Source organism: Pogoniulus pusillus, chromosome 4, assembly GCF_015220805.1.
Source record: "Pogoniulus pusillus isolate bPogPus1 chromosome 4, bPogPus1.pri, whole genome shotgun sequence".
NCBI lineage: Eukaryota > Metazoa > Chordata > Aves > Piciformes > Lybiidae > Pogoniulus > Pogoniulus pusillus.
In genome coordinates, this window is record NC_087267.1 from 42,940,392 (window position 1) to 42,955,041 (window position 14,650).

The window sequence follows — 14,650 nt, forward strand, 5'->3', positions numbered from 1 at the left end:
CCTTATCCAGGCTTTTTTTTTAACACCTCCAGGGATGGCGACTCCACCACCTCCCTGGGCAGCCCATTCCAATGGCAAATCACTCTCTTTGAGAAGAACTTAGGACATGCTTGAGAGGGACAACCTTCCCCACACCTATTTTGAGTCTTCTCAGCCAGTCTCAACTCAGGACTAAGGATCATGTCACTTATCTTTCAACTTAGGAGAAAGACATTGCTGTGGCTAAATCTGCAGTCTTTGCATACTGCAGCACTGCACTGAGCAAACCACAAAATACCAGTACACTTCAGAACAGGGAGTAAATTTCTAACAGGGAAGCTGTTTTAATCTATTTTCAGTCAAGACCTTAAACAACACAGGAGTTTCTCTAGCCCTTACCACCGGAGCTCCACCAGGTGAGTAAAAGTTGTATTGTGAAAGTGATTTCAGTGAGCAATGTAAATGATCTATTCAGAGAGCTGTGTGACGTGTTCTAAAACCCATTTGATGTGCCAGCACAAGCAGGATTTTAACCCTTCATTAAGAAATAACAATAGAATTAATTTCCAGAACTACAGTATAAGACTGCAGAGCTGTTAAGTGTAGCCAAGTGTGTCTGGCTCACTAAGACACACGGAGAACTTTGATTGGTATCTAATGCTTCTACAGTACTTTGAAGTTGGAAAAATACCCCAGCAACAGAAAACTTCACATGCTCTCAGCTCAGCTTTTAAGTAGTCTAAAGCTGTTTATGATAGAAAATCCAAATCCTTTATTTTTTCACTCTTTAAGATGTGTTTTCTTCAGAAAAATACAAGGGAGGGGAACAAAAAAGACAGAGAACTCGTGCCCAACCTCTGGAGACTGTCGTGCAATAGGCAGCCTGTCTATGGCTTGAGCAGGTCAATCTTTTCTCTTCATTGGATCCTGGATCAGGCCCTGCTCTGAGGTCTATCCATCATTTGAACTCTGTACAGATCTCCTCCCAGCTGTGTATCTGCACCCAGACTGGGAGTTCCTGCTGCAGCTGCTCTGTGCTCACTTCCCAGAAGAGCTGGGAAGTGTTTTGCATTGTTGTGTGTTTCTAGACGAACACACAAGATGTTAAAAAGACAGCAAGGGCAAAGTCCTGCACCTCACACTTTGGGCTTTAAGTGGTAGATGTGGGGTGACCCAGGGGTCTTGTACTGCAGCAACCCTAGCTGAGGCTATTGCCTTATTCTCAGAAGATCATGACTGGTTAAGAAAGCTTCAGCTGACCTTTCAAAGGTAGGTTTTTAGTCAGGTCTGTAGAGATTTTTATATATTTATTTTAAACTATGTAAAAGGAAAACATCCAACTTCTGCTTCCCAGTAAACGCTCACTGTAAGATGGCAACTGAGACAAACCTCCAAAGTCTGTTCCAGTCTGGAGCCCAGCACAGGCTGATACAGCATCATAAGGTGTTTGCTGTGACGTAGCTCATACAACCCACCTGTAGAAACTAAGCACTGTGGTTTAGCTTTCCTATGGGGTGATAGCCCTGCTGCAGAAAGAACTTTCCTGGGAACTCACCAGGAAAGATTTCAACATCAGGCTGAGGGACCTGGGGCTTTTTAGTCTGGAGAAGAGAAAACTTAGAGGGAATTGGGTAAATGTTTATAAGTATCTGAGGGCTGGCCAGGAGCAGGGGACAGGCTTTGCTCACTTGCTCCCTGAGATAGAACAAGGAGCAATGGGTGTAAATTGCAGCAAAAGAGATTCTACCTCAACACAAAGAGGAACTTCTTGTCTGTAAGGGTCACAGGCTTCCCAGAGAGGTTGTGGGGTCTCCTTCTCTGGAGACTTTCAAGGCCTGTCTGGATGTGTTCCTCTATGATCTGTGTTAGATAGTATTGTCCTGCTCTGGCAGGGGGGTTGGACTCGATGATCTCTTAAGGTCCCTTCCAACCCCTAACATCCCGTGGTCCTGTGAGCATCTCATTCCTCCCCTTTACAGTGTTAGGGTCTCCCAAAATATTAGGCACATGAAGTCATTTCACTTATGAATCAGTTCTAGACCAAATATTTATTGCATTCATTATAAAACAGTAAAAAACATCAAAGACAACCTTCCCAATGAAAGATATTTAAATACACATTGCAAAACAATTCTTCTGAGTATTCTGGATGGAGAAGTGTCACATCTCAGGTGGTACAGGATAGATTTTTTTTTCTATTAAAAAACCCAGACCAAAACAGATATTCCTTTGATTTCAGCCCCTAACCCTGACAAAAAGTTACACCCAGCTGTCCAGCCAGGGGAAGTACCCATCCACACCCCAACATCAACATGCCTGCATGTGTAAGGTTAGGGTCAGACAGATAAAGCAGATACTGCTCAAGCCTGTACAGGATGCACAGACACCATCCCAAAAGAGAGACAACTAGATGAGACAGGCAAAAAAGATCTCTGCAGATCCATGGGGACCAGTTTGCATTCCCTAGTCTGCCCTTCCTTGGCCAGCTCAAGAACCACAGTGCTGCTTCCATTTGCTCCACCTCCTTTGTTGCAGTGTTGTCAGATGACCACTTGATAGCTGGGCTGCTTCATCTTCTGGCTTGTTCTCAAGGGTCCTGAAACATCCTGGTCGCTTTCAGACTGTTCAGAATCCCCATCTGGAGAGATTAATGCCTAGAAAGGAGAACAGACACATGCAGATGGAGTGAAAAGTTCTCAGCTCTTCTTGATAATTCTCGCAGAAGAGGTCAAGCAGCCCTACAGGGCTCTGGTGCAAGGTGTAATTCTCTCTGGCAAGTGCAAAAGGTCTCCTTGGCCATCTCTCCAACAACAGCAGACACCATGATGATCTGATGTTCCAGCCACCCCTCCCTCCCCTTGAGAGAGGAACAGGAAGCTAAAAGCTTTGCTCACCATGGGACAGGACACACACATAAACATGCATGTTCAGGCCAGGCTGCAGCCTCAGTAGAGATGTATAAAAACTAGGTCACACATCTTTAACATCTGTACCAAATTTGGACCTTTTCCCAATTCCCCAGCTACTTGCCATCTCCAGAGCTCAGCCAGGAGAGCAAGCAGAGCTACAGCATTAGCTTGACCTTGGGCCATTGGGCTCAGGAATAGTGTCCTAACCTGGTAGCATTCTACCTGACAAAGCAGCTCCTGGCTTGATTGTGTGAGCTGAAATAGAGTACTGACCATTCACCAGTACCTTTCCAGATGAGAAAGCCCATGGCTTTGCTACATGATCAAAAGGACACCCATTGTCACCAGGAACACCTCTGTTCTCAGTAGCTAGTTTCAGACTTGAAGCTATCAACAGGCTACTTTGAGCTAACTGGCTTCCACCAGCCTGGAGCATTTGCACAGTGCAGACAGATCCATGTGTAGGGTATCCCCTGGCCACATCAGCTGGAAAAGGAAAAAGGTCACATTTCACCCAGGCTGTGGCTGCACTGACTGCAGAAGAGCTGAAACCCAATGCTGGCCAGTCAGCAGGCTGCGTGGATGAGCATGGCTAACAGGTGCAGCTTGACAGATTGTTTCCCAGTCCTGTACTACTCCTCCTTCATACTTGAAAAAGACATCTTTGGGCAAGAGAAGCCCTGCTTTCATTACCACTGATAGTAGCTAGCTCTAAGTGCAGCTGTAGTGCAGGCAACCCTTGTGCTTATCTTGCATCATGCCCATAATTTGGGAACTCAGTCAAGTCATGGGATTTCTGGTTAACACTAGTCAAGACATCAGAAGTGTGGCCAGGTCCTTGGCACCTCAGCATCTAACTCTACAGAGAGGCAGAAGCCTAGCACCACAAGGGCCTCCAGTGATATTCTCCTAGATGAGCATTGCTGAGAGTCTTTTCCTCTTCTTTCACTTGTATGTCACAGAACCTGAACAGTTCATGGCTACTGCAGGGACAAGGTGCAAGTACCACAACCACCCCCATAAGCATAGTTTCCTCCTCCAAGGCAGTGTAAACAACCTACTAAAGCTTATCTGCCCCCACTTGGAACTAACCTGTGCCTGACCCAGAGCAACCTTTCATCTGAAAGACACAAGCCAAAGGATGGAGCCACACATGTTCACCCAGACAATGTCACCAACAGTTTGGGCAGTGCCAGAGCTTGGGCAAAACCAGGAGTATGAAACAATTGGTCTCATCTATAGCTATCTCAGTGCACAATTGTGAATGAATGTGCCCTCCACTTTGTTAGGACTCAGGCAGCACGACAGGGTCAGTCACCACAGCAACAATATGACTAAACAGGAAAAACAAACCACAATGACTCAGTGACTTCAAAGGAGCAGAAGAGCCGCAGGGGAAGACTTCCTCCCCACCCTCATGCACACTCCAGCCCTTCCATCCGATGTTATCTTCACAGCAGCATGTTAGACACTTTAAGGACAGGAGTAAATCAGATTAAGCTCTCATGTACCCCCAACATAGGTTAAGGAATATTTTTTGGTTCAACACTCACTGGGAAGTCTGCTCTTTTTCTGTGACGATTTCCTCTGTTTATCATTAATATTGTGATACTGCTGAACCTGGAAAACTGGTGGCTAGGTAGTCACATGCAGCACTATGCACTCACTGAATCCTGACAGGCTGCAGCAGGCTAATTTGGGGAGGGGGAGCTAAGGAACTGGTAGTTTCATCTGCAAACTAAAATCCCTTTGCAGCCAAGCACAACTGAGTAGGAACCAAGTGTTATGCATCCAAGCCTATTTAGGCTGCCATCTGCCCACCACACAACTGCTCAAGCCAACAACTCCCCCAGTAACCTTTCCACAGCTCCTCAGGAAGCTCCATTACAAGACAGTACCAAACCCTTAGATATGATTTTTAAACCCAACTCCAGTATGGGAGTTTTCAGCACGACTTGGACAAGGCACCTCTCCTGCAGATGCATCCAGGTCAAGATCACAGCAGGTCAGTGGCACAGCTGGAAAGGGATGGTAATTTCCCATTCCCAGGACAATGTGCTACTGTCTCACTCAGCAGTGCTCAAATACTTCATGCATTCCTTCCTGCACAAGGAGGCCAGCAATTTGCTAAACAACGTGGGTCATGCTACCAGCACAGGGCTGCCCATGTGCTCTGCTAACGCCTCCTGTTCAGGGGAGAAGGCTGACTGCTGGTTTGGTACTTCAAGCAGATCCAAGCCATCTCAGGGGCAGAGAAAGATTGCACACACAGATGAGAGCAATGACAGGTTGTAAACCAAAGCAGCTCTGGGACTCTCTCTCTGCTAGCAATGGAAATGTTTGCCTAAAGCTCCACCAGCTTGTTGCAGAGGTAGAAACCATCCCACTGTCCTCCTGCACCTGAACTTCAATGAGTTCCTCTGAATCAGTAGGGCTGACAGGTGGGAGTCTCCTACCAGAGACATCTCTATTACCCATTTTTATTGTAGCTTAGTTCACCTTGAGCTATTTAAAAATAAGCTGAGTTAAGCAACCAGCAAGTCAAACTCACTCTTGGAATAGTCTTCAATACTTGAATGCCAGTACCTATGTTGTTTGTTTTTCATAGGATCACAGAGTCATAGAATCAATCAGATCACCCAGTTCCAACCTCCCTGCCATGGGCTGGGACACCCTACCTTAGATCAGGATGGCCAGAGCCTCAGCCAGCCTGGCCTTAAACACCTCCAGGGATGAGGCCTCAACCACCTCCCTTGGCAACCCCTTCCAGGCTCTCTCCACTCTCATGGTGAAGAACTTTTTATCAGCACCTTCAGTATAGGGATTCACCAAGTCACATCTTCCATGAAGGGAACTGGGACAGGTGCTGAAATCTGTGCTGACCAAAGGCATCTAGCATATACACAATATACATCATTACTCCATATACTACATTAGCTTCTCTCCTATCTTAAACTAGCCTCTAATTTTTCACAAGTATCCCTGTTGTTAGACTGAGTTTTGCTTTAAGGTTCATCTTTGAAACCTAAACCTCCAGAAAAGGAGCAGAAACTCCAACACTACTCTTGGGAAAAGAAAAGTTAAAAAATAACCCAAACCAAAATATTATTAAACCAGAGCTGTTTTCTTGAGCAGAAGAAACAAAGAAATCAGTGATAAGATCTATAGTTTATTGGCTTTTGCAAGGGAAAAGAAACTCAGGTCAAGGACAGGACATACAAATCAGAAATACAGGGCCATGCAGATAAACACACTTCTCCAACCTCAGCAGCACTAGATTCAAACTGGTGCTCTTGGGAGATCTCTTTCCATCCCATGAGAAGGCTAAACTGCCCCCCAACTGTATAAAGATTTATCAAGTCTGAGACAACAGAAAGCTTTAAGACTGATTTGGAAGGAGTGGTGAAATTCTTCCAGCCATAAGAGTTGAAGCTGTTCAGTATGGAGAAAAGGCAGTTCCACAAAGACCTCACAGCAGCCTCCAGTACCTGAAGGGGGACTGCAGGAAAGCTGGGAAAGGACTTTTTACAAGAGCTTGTAGTGATAAGATGAGGGAATGGATTAAAGCTTGAAGAAGGTAGATTTCAACTGGATATTAGACAAATTCATACCTGCGAACAGGTTGCACAAGGAGGTTATGGATGCCCCTTCCCTGGAGATGTTCAAGGCCAGGTAGGATGAGGCTCTGAGCAATCTGTTCTAGTGGAGGCTGCCCGTGCCAATGACAGGGACGTTGCAATTAGCTGATCTTTAAGGTCCCTCCCAACCCAAACCATTCTATGATTCTATAAGTAACAGTGAATTTGTTCCTTTCAGAGTGAAAACATTCAGCAGCTGCTCCAGAAGCCCACTGTAACAGTTGTGGCTCACCAGAAGAGCTTTAAAGCTCACAAGAGCCTGACATTTTTTTTTGGTCTACATTGCAGCCCATGGAGTCCTGGAGTGACACCAGTGGCAGGAGTGCTGGTTGTTGGGTTCCTTCTTGCTACGCAGCTGGTCTACCAAGCCAGGGACAAAGCTACATTTCCCTGCTATTTGTATAGAAAGTACCAACTGTGGATTTTTAACAGGTTAACTCCAGGCTGCCCCCTTCTATTCTCCTTTTCTTTTCTAAATACAAACTGCTACTTCCAGTGAAAATAATGACACTCTCTATGGGTGAGATAGGCAGAAGTTTGAAATTCAAGAAGGCAGCATGATGGGGAGCTGTTGGCGCCTGCTGCTAGACAGCCCTGATGAACCCTGATAAACTGCAGGACACATTAGCCTCAGCCAGCTCTGCCCTGTGCAGAGATCCTTCTCAGCCTCCCTCCCTCTCCATGGGGCAGCAGAGAGGGAAGAAATTCCCTTACTTGAACAGGCTGTTGGCAGCAGTGACCTCAGCAAATCCTCATTTTCTGCTTTCAAGCCTGAATTCCAACCAATCCAGCTGCAAAGCCCAGTTAAGCCAACATAATCTTTAATTCATAGGCTAAAAAGTTGACACGTGAAGAGGGAACCTATGGCTGTGCCTCAAGATCCAGTGCCAAGAAACACTTGGAGAAGCAGGTCAGGTTACCCCTTTGCTGTATTTCTTCATTACCTGCCTTCTCTACCCAAACCATTCATTAGGCCAGAGATGCAGAAACATATCTGAAGAGGAAGGAAACAGTCCCTGTAGATTGCTCCAGGTACAAACCAGTGCCCTTGGCAGCTCCACCAGACTGATGGATCAGAGGGTTTCAAGACAGACAGATGATAGGCACATTGAAGGCCTCAGCAAACGCTTGTCTGTGAAACAGAATCAGGTACTTGGAAAATGGAAGAAGCTTTTGACAACAGGAGAACTGTGAGAATCCATTTTCTACCACTTGAAATGACCTGTCTAGTTGACCTATCAAAAGACTTTGTCCTAACTTCTGGAGAATAACAGACACCTTCCCTTTAGATTAGTCAAATCTGAGCTAGAAGCCACAAAATTCTTGCCCTATCTTCAGTGCAGCAAGGCAGAGGATCAGTTTCTTTTCCATGATAAACCTTCTGTAATACCATCTGTGTATCCACAGCAGCAAACCAGCTAGAACAAGTGCTCCAGATGTAGGTTTGTAAGGCTGGAAAGGAGACTGACAGCTCAACTAGAGATGCCATCTTCTTACCCTCATTTCTGAACTGTTTTAATTTTAACCATTCTCAACCTTTCAGGAACACACCAGCATATCCAGTCAGTAAAGCAGACCTTCTCTGTTACTTTCACATTTGCATCCAACCTAACACTCTCAACAAAGTACCATTCCCGAATGTCTCTCAGCACTAAGAAAATGGGACTGTGTCATAACCAGGTCAATGCTCATGCCCAGAACTAATCCACCTTCATGTCCCAGGTATGGATTCTTAGCTTCAGTGCCCAGCTATCAAGGCACAGTGGCACTGCCCAGCTCAGGCCTCTTTCCAAAACAATGGAAGATTTCTTGAGGATGCCCTCTCTGCACAAACCACTCAGGACACTCCCTGGGGCGGATTCTGTGTGTTCCTAGTGACCTCGCCGAGCTACAACTGTTTATCTGGAGGCTGGGCCAGGAAGAGTGATTCACTAGTCTCAACAGCTGTTCACATCTGCCTGCCCATCCTGCCAGAGAGGGCGCTTCCAGCACTGCATCCCCATGAGCAGTGACTGCTTCTTTGCACCCCTGAGCTGTGGAAGCCATAGCTGCTGTGCAGACTGCCAAGCACACTGTTAAACACCATTACCTCTATGTGTGCTGCAGTGTCACCAGTAGTTGGGTGTCCCACTCACCAGCAAAAGAGCAGTTACTCTTTCATACAGAGCTCTCAGAAAGCAGGAGGTTTTTTTCCTGTTTATCCTAAACTTCTCAGCAGAAGCTACTCCAGGAGCCAGCCTGTGACTGCCAGAAGCTATCTTATTCCAGCAAGTCTTGCCAGTGAACTGCAGGATATCTGCAGTCGTACACAGAGCACTTTGAAATGGTCTGGGTGCTAGCGGAAGGAAGGGAATTCAACCCAGAAACTCAGGTTGTGGTCTCTGCCCAAAAGCAGATGAGAAGCACAGATACCACCTGCCCAGAAAATCACCTATCATTAAGAACAATAAAGTCTTCTGGGCCTGAAGTGCTTCCTCCTCCCTGAAAATGTTAAGTGCCAAGTTCTGACTACATAAAAACACAGCTTCCTACAGTTAGGAGACCTTCATCTGGTTGAAAAAACACCAAAACATTACAAAACCAGGATTCTTGGCTAGACCTCATCCTCTAAAGAGGATGCTACTAATTACAATGGAGAAACTAAGCTCTTCTAAGCCAAGATTAATTACAATTAAAAATGGGAAAGTTGAAAGAAATTGTGCAGAAGTGCCCACCAGCTTCAGCCAGCCACTCCTGTGAGCCCACACAGATTAGCCTTGAAGTTAGCTCACCCCTCACAAGATACTGTTGCCATAGGATCACTTTGTAGGCTGTAACATTGCTCTTTGTTAGACGGGGCCAGACCATCCCAGAAAACACCCCTCTGTTGACCTCAGCTGCAAGATCACTTAGCAGGATCATTGAGCACACGTGTAAAGCATCACCCCAGGCACCGGCAGTGTGCTGGTGTGTTACAGCAGTGCAACAGAGCACAAAAGCCTTGCTAAAACCTTGCAGCTTGCTCTCAAACACAGGACATCCTGGGTCTTACCTCCGTTTCCTCAGTCATCTTAGCCTGAGGAGTTTTGATGGATCCATTGATTCTCAGGGTGTCCTTCTGCTTGTATTTCCTCATGATCAAGCTGTCCACGATCCAGAACATAATGGCCTTGGGGAGAAAAGTTACATAAACTGACTACAGAGACCAAAATACAAAGTCAATCGACCACAGCTATTTCTTCTCCTTTTGGTTTCTCCAGATGTCTAGCCTTGATCAACCTAATTTAGTATCTAAATAACTCTGCAACACATGTGTCCATGGGGGATGGATGAATCCAATTTCTGAGATCCCTTCTCACATAAATCCTACTGATTCCAAAGAGATGCAGCCCTCAGCTAACGAGTGCTGGCTCTCTTCAGAGTCAGCCACCAGGCAGCTTGGATGAGTGGGAATTAGGAACAGAAACTATGGCAGGGCACTAGTGACTGGTTTGTGTATTCATGACAACAAATGTATTTGTTTCCACTCCTCCCCAGCATGTCCCTGACACTTCAATTACTCTGCCCCAAGCCAGTGCCTCTACATACACCTCATTTGATGGACACACCATAATTCACAGACCACCCCGCCCTGTGCTTGCAGAGGCATCACTTACATTGACTATAAAAGGCATGACAAACGTGACCAGGATGAGCTTCAGCTTGCTGTTTGGTACATAACCCAGGAGAATCTGCTGAAGCTGCAGGAGAAAGCATTTAAAGGCATCATTTGAACATCTGTTTTATGATATTTGCTGCAGACCAGTTGCCTTCTTACACCAGCAGCCTAACTAGAGCTCTGCAGCCATTGTTTTTAGCCCAGTTCCTAGAAGGATTACATGGGCTACTTTAGCTCAGCTGCCAAAACCACAGGATTTTGTACAATCAGGAAATAAGTACTCTTGGTCTTTCTGTTTAATCACCTGTGACAACTGGTGGGACTTGCCTTGGCTCCTTGGAGCCTGGCTGCAAAAGGAGGACACCAGCCACACATGAAGAGGAATCCAGCAACACCTCTGGATCTAGCAGTGTGTGCTGCTGAACATATTCATGTCCAAGCCTCTTCTGCCAGGCAAGCAGCAACAGAACAAGGGGACACAGTCTCAAGTTGTGCTGGGGAAAGTATAGGCTGGATGTTAGGAGGAAGTTCTTCACAGAGAGAGTGATTGACATTGGACTGGGCTGCCCAGGGAGGCGGTGGAGTCACCATCCCTGGAGGTCTTCAAGAAGAGACTGGATGAGGCACTTAGTGCCATGGTCTAGTTGACTGGCTAGGGCTGGGTGATAGGTTGGACTGGATGATCTTGGAGGTCTCTTCCAACCTGGTTGATTCTATGATTCTAAGTCAGAAGCGTAGGCTACTGGGTTAAGATGAGAAACCTTTAACAGGAACAGATAATTGCTCCTCAATTGCTGTTAGTGAATCCTCAGTCAAGTCACATCAGCCTGTGAGGTACTAGACTCTAGTGTAAATGCACTCAATACTGGGAGATACTTATCAACACCCAGAAGTGCTTTTTTATACTCATCACACCTTATTGCTACTAAGTACATGGCCACAACCACCACAAGATTACAGCTTATTTTTCAGAAGAGAAACTCATAATTAATACAATCATTACTGCATGAGCTACCATACTGAAGGAGTTGTGTGGGGAAGGGCAGCATACTACTGAGACAACTCTTTCCAAACCAAACTCTAAAAGCCCCTCTAGTTTAGTCATGGGATCACAAAACATCAGACTTAGTATCATGGAATCAATCAGGTTGGAAGAGATCACCGAGATCATCCAGTCCAACCTAGCACCCAGCCCTAGCTAATCAACTAGACCATAGCACTAAATGCCTCATCCAGTCTTGTCTTGAACAACTCCAGGACGTGGCAAGATAATTTAAAAATCATTGCATGATAAAATGTTTTGAACTGAAAAGCAACTCTAAAGGCCATCTAGTCCAAGTAAGCAGGGACTTCAACAAGATCACATTGCTCAGAGCCTTACCCAAGCCAACCTTGAATGTTTCCAGGGATGGCACACAATTCTGGCTGAACTGTAAGCAGCTTAAGCTGCCAGCCAAGCCCATTTCATCCTTCCAAGGATGGAAAAGAAAATGTAAAGAAGCATCTTATCCACTAGATTTTGACTAGCAAGAGAATGGACCAAGACCCAAACTGTTATGAAAGTCACATTTCTCCAAGCTTAAGTAATAGCTAATGATTACAGATAGATAGAATCACAGAATCATAGAATCAACCAGGTTGGAAGAGACCTCCAAGATCATCCAGTCCAACCTAGCACCCAGCCCTAGCCAGTCAACTAGACCATTAGAGAGTCAACTACCAAGGCAAAGAAACAAGCCACAACAACTGTGGCTTGAAATACACAGCTCAGGAGCTTACCTTTCTCCAACCAGGGATAAACAGGACAAAGGTAATCACAGTCTTCTCAAAAGCCACTATCAGCAAGTAGAGGATACATTGGCCAACCCAGGCAGCAGCTTGTGGAGGATCTCCTGGGAAAATAGCACATTGAATTTGAGACAGCACAGGAGGTGGTAGCCTTGCAGAAAAGTTCTCATGCTTGATACCTGAGCTGATTAGAGGCACATGGAAGTGGTTCCATACTGAAAGATTTGCAAAGGGACAAATACTCAAACCCAAACTTAAAGTCAGTTGAGAGAATTTCTGTCTGTAGTTGTAGGAACATGTGCTAGGGATAGCAATGTCTTGGGTCCTTCCTTGGTCTACAAATCATTGGTCTCTTAAAGACCAAAACATACTAACATGTAGGCTCAAATTCATTTTTTAAACCAGAAAAAGTCAAAGTGATTTGTATCAGAGAGAATTTAGCTGAGGGACCTGGACAGGCTGGATAGGTGGGCAGAGGCCAGTGGGATGACATTTAACAAGGTCAATTGCAGGGTTATGCACTTTGGCCACAACAACCCCAAGCAGTGCTACAGGCTGGGGACTCAGTGGCTGGAAAGCAGCCAGGAAGAAAGGGACCTGGGGGTACTCATAGATAGTAGGCTGAAGCTGAGCCAGCAGTGTGCCCAGGTGGCCAAGAGAGCCAATGGCATCCTGGCCTGCACCAGGAACAGTGTGGCCAGGAGGACAAGGGAGGTTATTCTTCCCCTGTACTCAACACTGGTCAGGCCACACCTTGAGTACTGTGTCCAGTTCTGGGCTCCTCAATTCAAGAGAGATGTTGAGGTGCTGGAACATGTCCAGAGAAGGGCGAGGAAGCTGGTGAGGGGCCTGGAACACAAACCCTATGAGGAGAGGCTGAGGGAGCTGGGGTTATTCAGCCTGGAGAAGAGGAGGCTCAGGGGTGACCTCATTCCTGTCTACAACTACGTGAAGGGAGGCTGTAGCCAGGTGGGGATTGGTCTCTTCTCCCAGGCAAGCAGCAACAGAACAAGGGGACACAGTCTCAAGCTGTGCTGGGGAAAGTATAGGCTGGATGTTAGGAGGAAGTTCTTCACAGAGGAGTGATTGGCATTGGACTGGGCTGCCCAGGGAGGTGGTGGAGTCACCATCCTTGGAGGTGTTCAAGAAAAGACTGGCTGAGGCACTCAGTGCCATGGTCTACTTGACTGGCTAGCGCTGGGTGCTAGGTTGGACTGGAGGTCTCTTCCAACCTCGTTGATTCTACGATTCTTTACTAGGTGCAGTTCATTTTACATCATTCCAAACTGATATAAAAAAAAAATAAGCACAGAAAAGGAAAACCAACCAACCAAAAAGAAACCCCACTTCCATTTGTGGAGGCTCCCTGTATCAGGGCATCTATTTGTCCTTCACACTGAAGCTGCAATTTTGGGCTATAAGCAAAAGACTTCTCCTTCACAAGATACTACATACACCATAGCCACCATCAGACTTTTGTTTCAGAAGCCAGTTCTCTTTTCTACTGTGTTTAGCAGTGAATCAGAAGTGGAGATGGCAATTATCAAGACCTCTGGCTAATTTGAATGGCAAACAAAGTAATTTAGTCATGACTCTAAAAAGCTCTCCCTACTTTCCAGACAATAATGCTACCTGTATTCATCTTTCTCCTGCCCTGCTCTCTATTCCACCAATCTACCTCTGAAATTCACCACCAAAAAATCTTGTCTTGCATCTTTCTCCCCAACTGCCGGTCCTTTCCAGATCATCTGCTTTGTTGGAGCAAGTCCTACAAGTGCAAGGCAGCTTCTGTCAAGACACTGTTGTGGCTCTGCCTGAAGATCTGAAATGCCCTGTTTATCCAGTAACCCCAGCACTTACAGACACTCCTAAGCTCTTACAAGCTGCAGCCCAACAGCATCAAGTATCTAGTGGAAAAGTTATTCCTGGTAAGTGTAAGATGACTAGACCAACTTTCATGAATCTTAGTTTGGATAACAAATATTTTCTCCTCTATCTGGAGGACAAGATACACAGAGGCTCAGAGAGGCATCTTTTCCTGTTCTTCAGCCACCTCTAGGCATTTCCAGTATCCACCCCATAGTATTGAGCTACTTTGAGATAGATGGAGCCAGAGAGATGAGGGGATGAAGTCCTGCTTGTAAGAGTGCAGATATATACCCTTTCTTCAAAGTACAAACCACTAAAATCTTCCTTAGGAGAACATGCAGCGATCAGAAACTTCAGCATCCCACTCAGACAGTTCTATTGGAAAGGGCTGCCCAGGGAGGTGGAGGAGGCACCATCCCTGGAGGTGTTGAAGCAAAGCCTGGCTGAGGCACTTAGTGCCATGGTCTGGTTGACTGGCTAGGGCTGGGTTGGACTGAATGATCTTGGAGGTCTCTTCCAACATGGTTGATTCTATGATTCCTTACAAGCATACATTGCTTGGGGCATCATTAGTTTTGTTTGCCCCTGGTCTGGGACCCTCTTTGTCAAAGTACCAGAGACACAGTTTATTTTTACCTTGGCACACTTGTCCAGTGGATAGTAGCCTTGTAGGAGTAGCTCACAAACTCCTGTCCAGTTTGACCAGAATGATAGATCCTCTCTGAATGAAAGATAATTCTAATTACTGTCCTCAAGGCAGGACACTGATGGACTGACTCTCTTCTATACAAGGACCTGACAGTATCCAGCACACTCCTCTATAAAAATCT

The 14,650-nt window shown here is 45.9% G+C and overlaps 1 protein-coding gene across 1 annotated transcript in view; it reads right to left on the bottom strand.

The window, feature by feature from the left end:
* Positions 1 to 1,995: 1,995 nt before the first annotated feature.
* Positions 1,996 to 14,650, bottom strand: part of LOC135175149 (store-operated calcium entry regulator STIMATE-like) — a 45,758-nt gene continuing 33,103 nt past the window's right edge. Inside the window, 7 exon segments of the mRNA XM_064142924.1 lie at positions 1,996 to 2,633; positions 3,169 to 3,253; positions 3,255 to 3,299; positions 3,301 to 3,374; positions 9,558 to 9,674; positions 10,162 to 10,245; positions 11,943 to 12,055. Of these exon segments, the coding sequence (XP_063998994.1) occupies positions 2,520 to 2,633; positions 3,169 to 3,253; positions 3,255 to 3,299; positions 3,301 to 3,374; positions 9,558 to 9,674; positions 10,162 to 10,245; positions 11,943 to 12,055 (632 nt within the window). The 3' untranslated portion in view covers positions 1,996 to 2,519.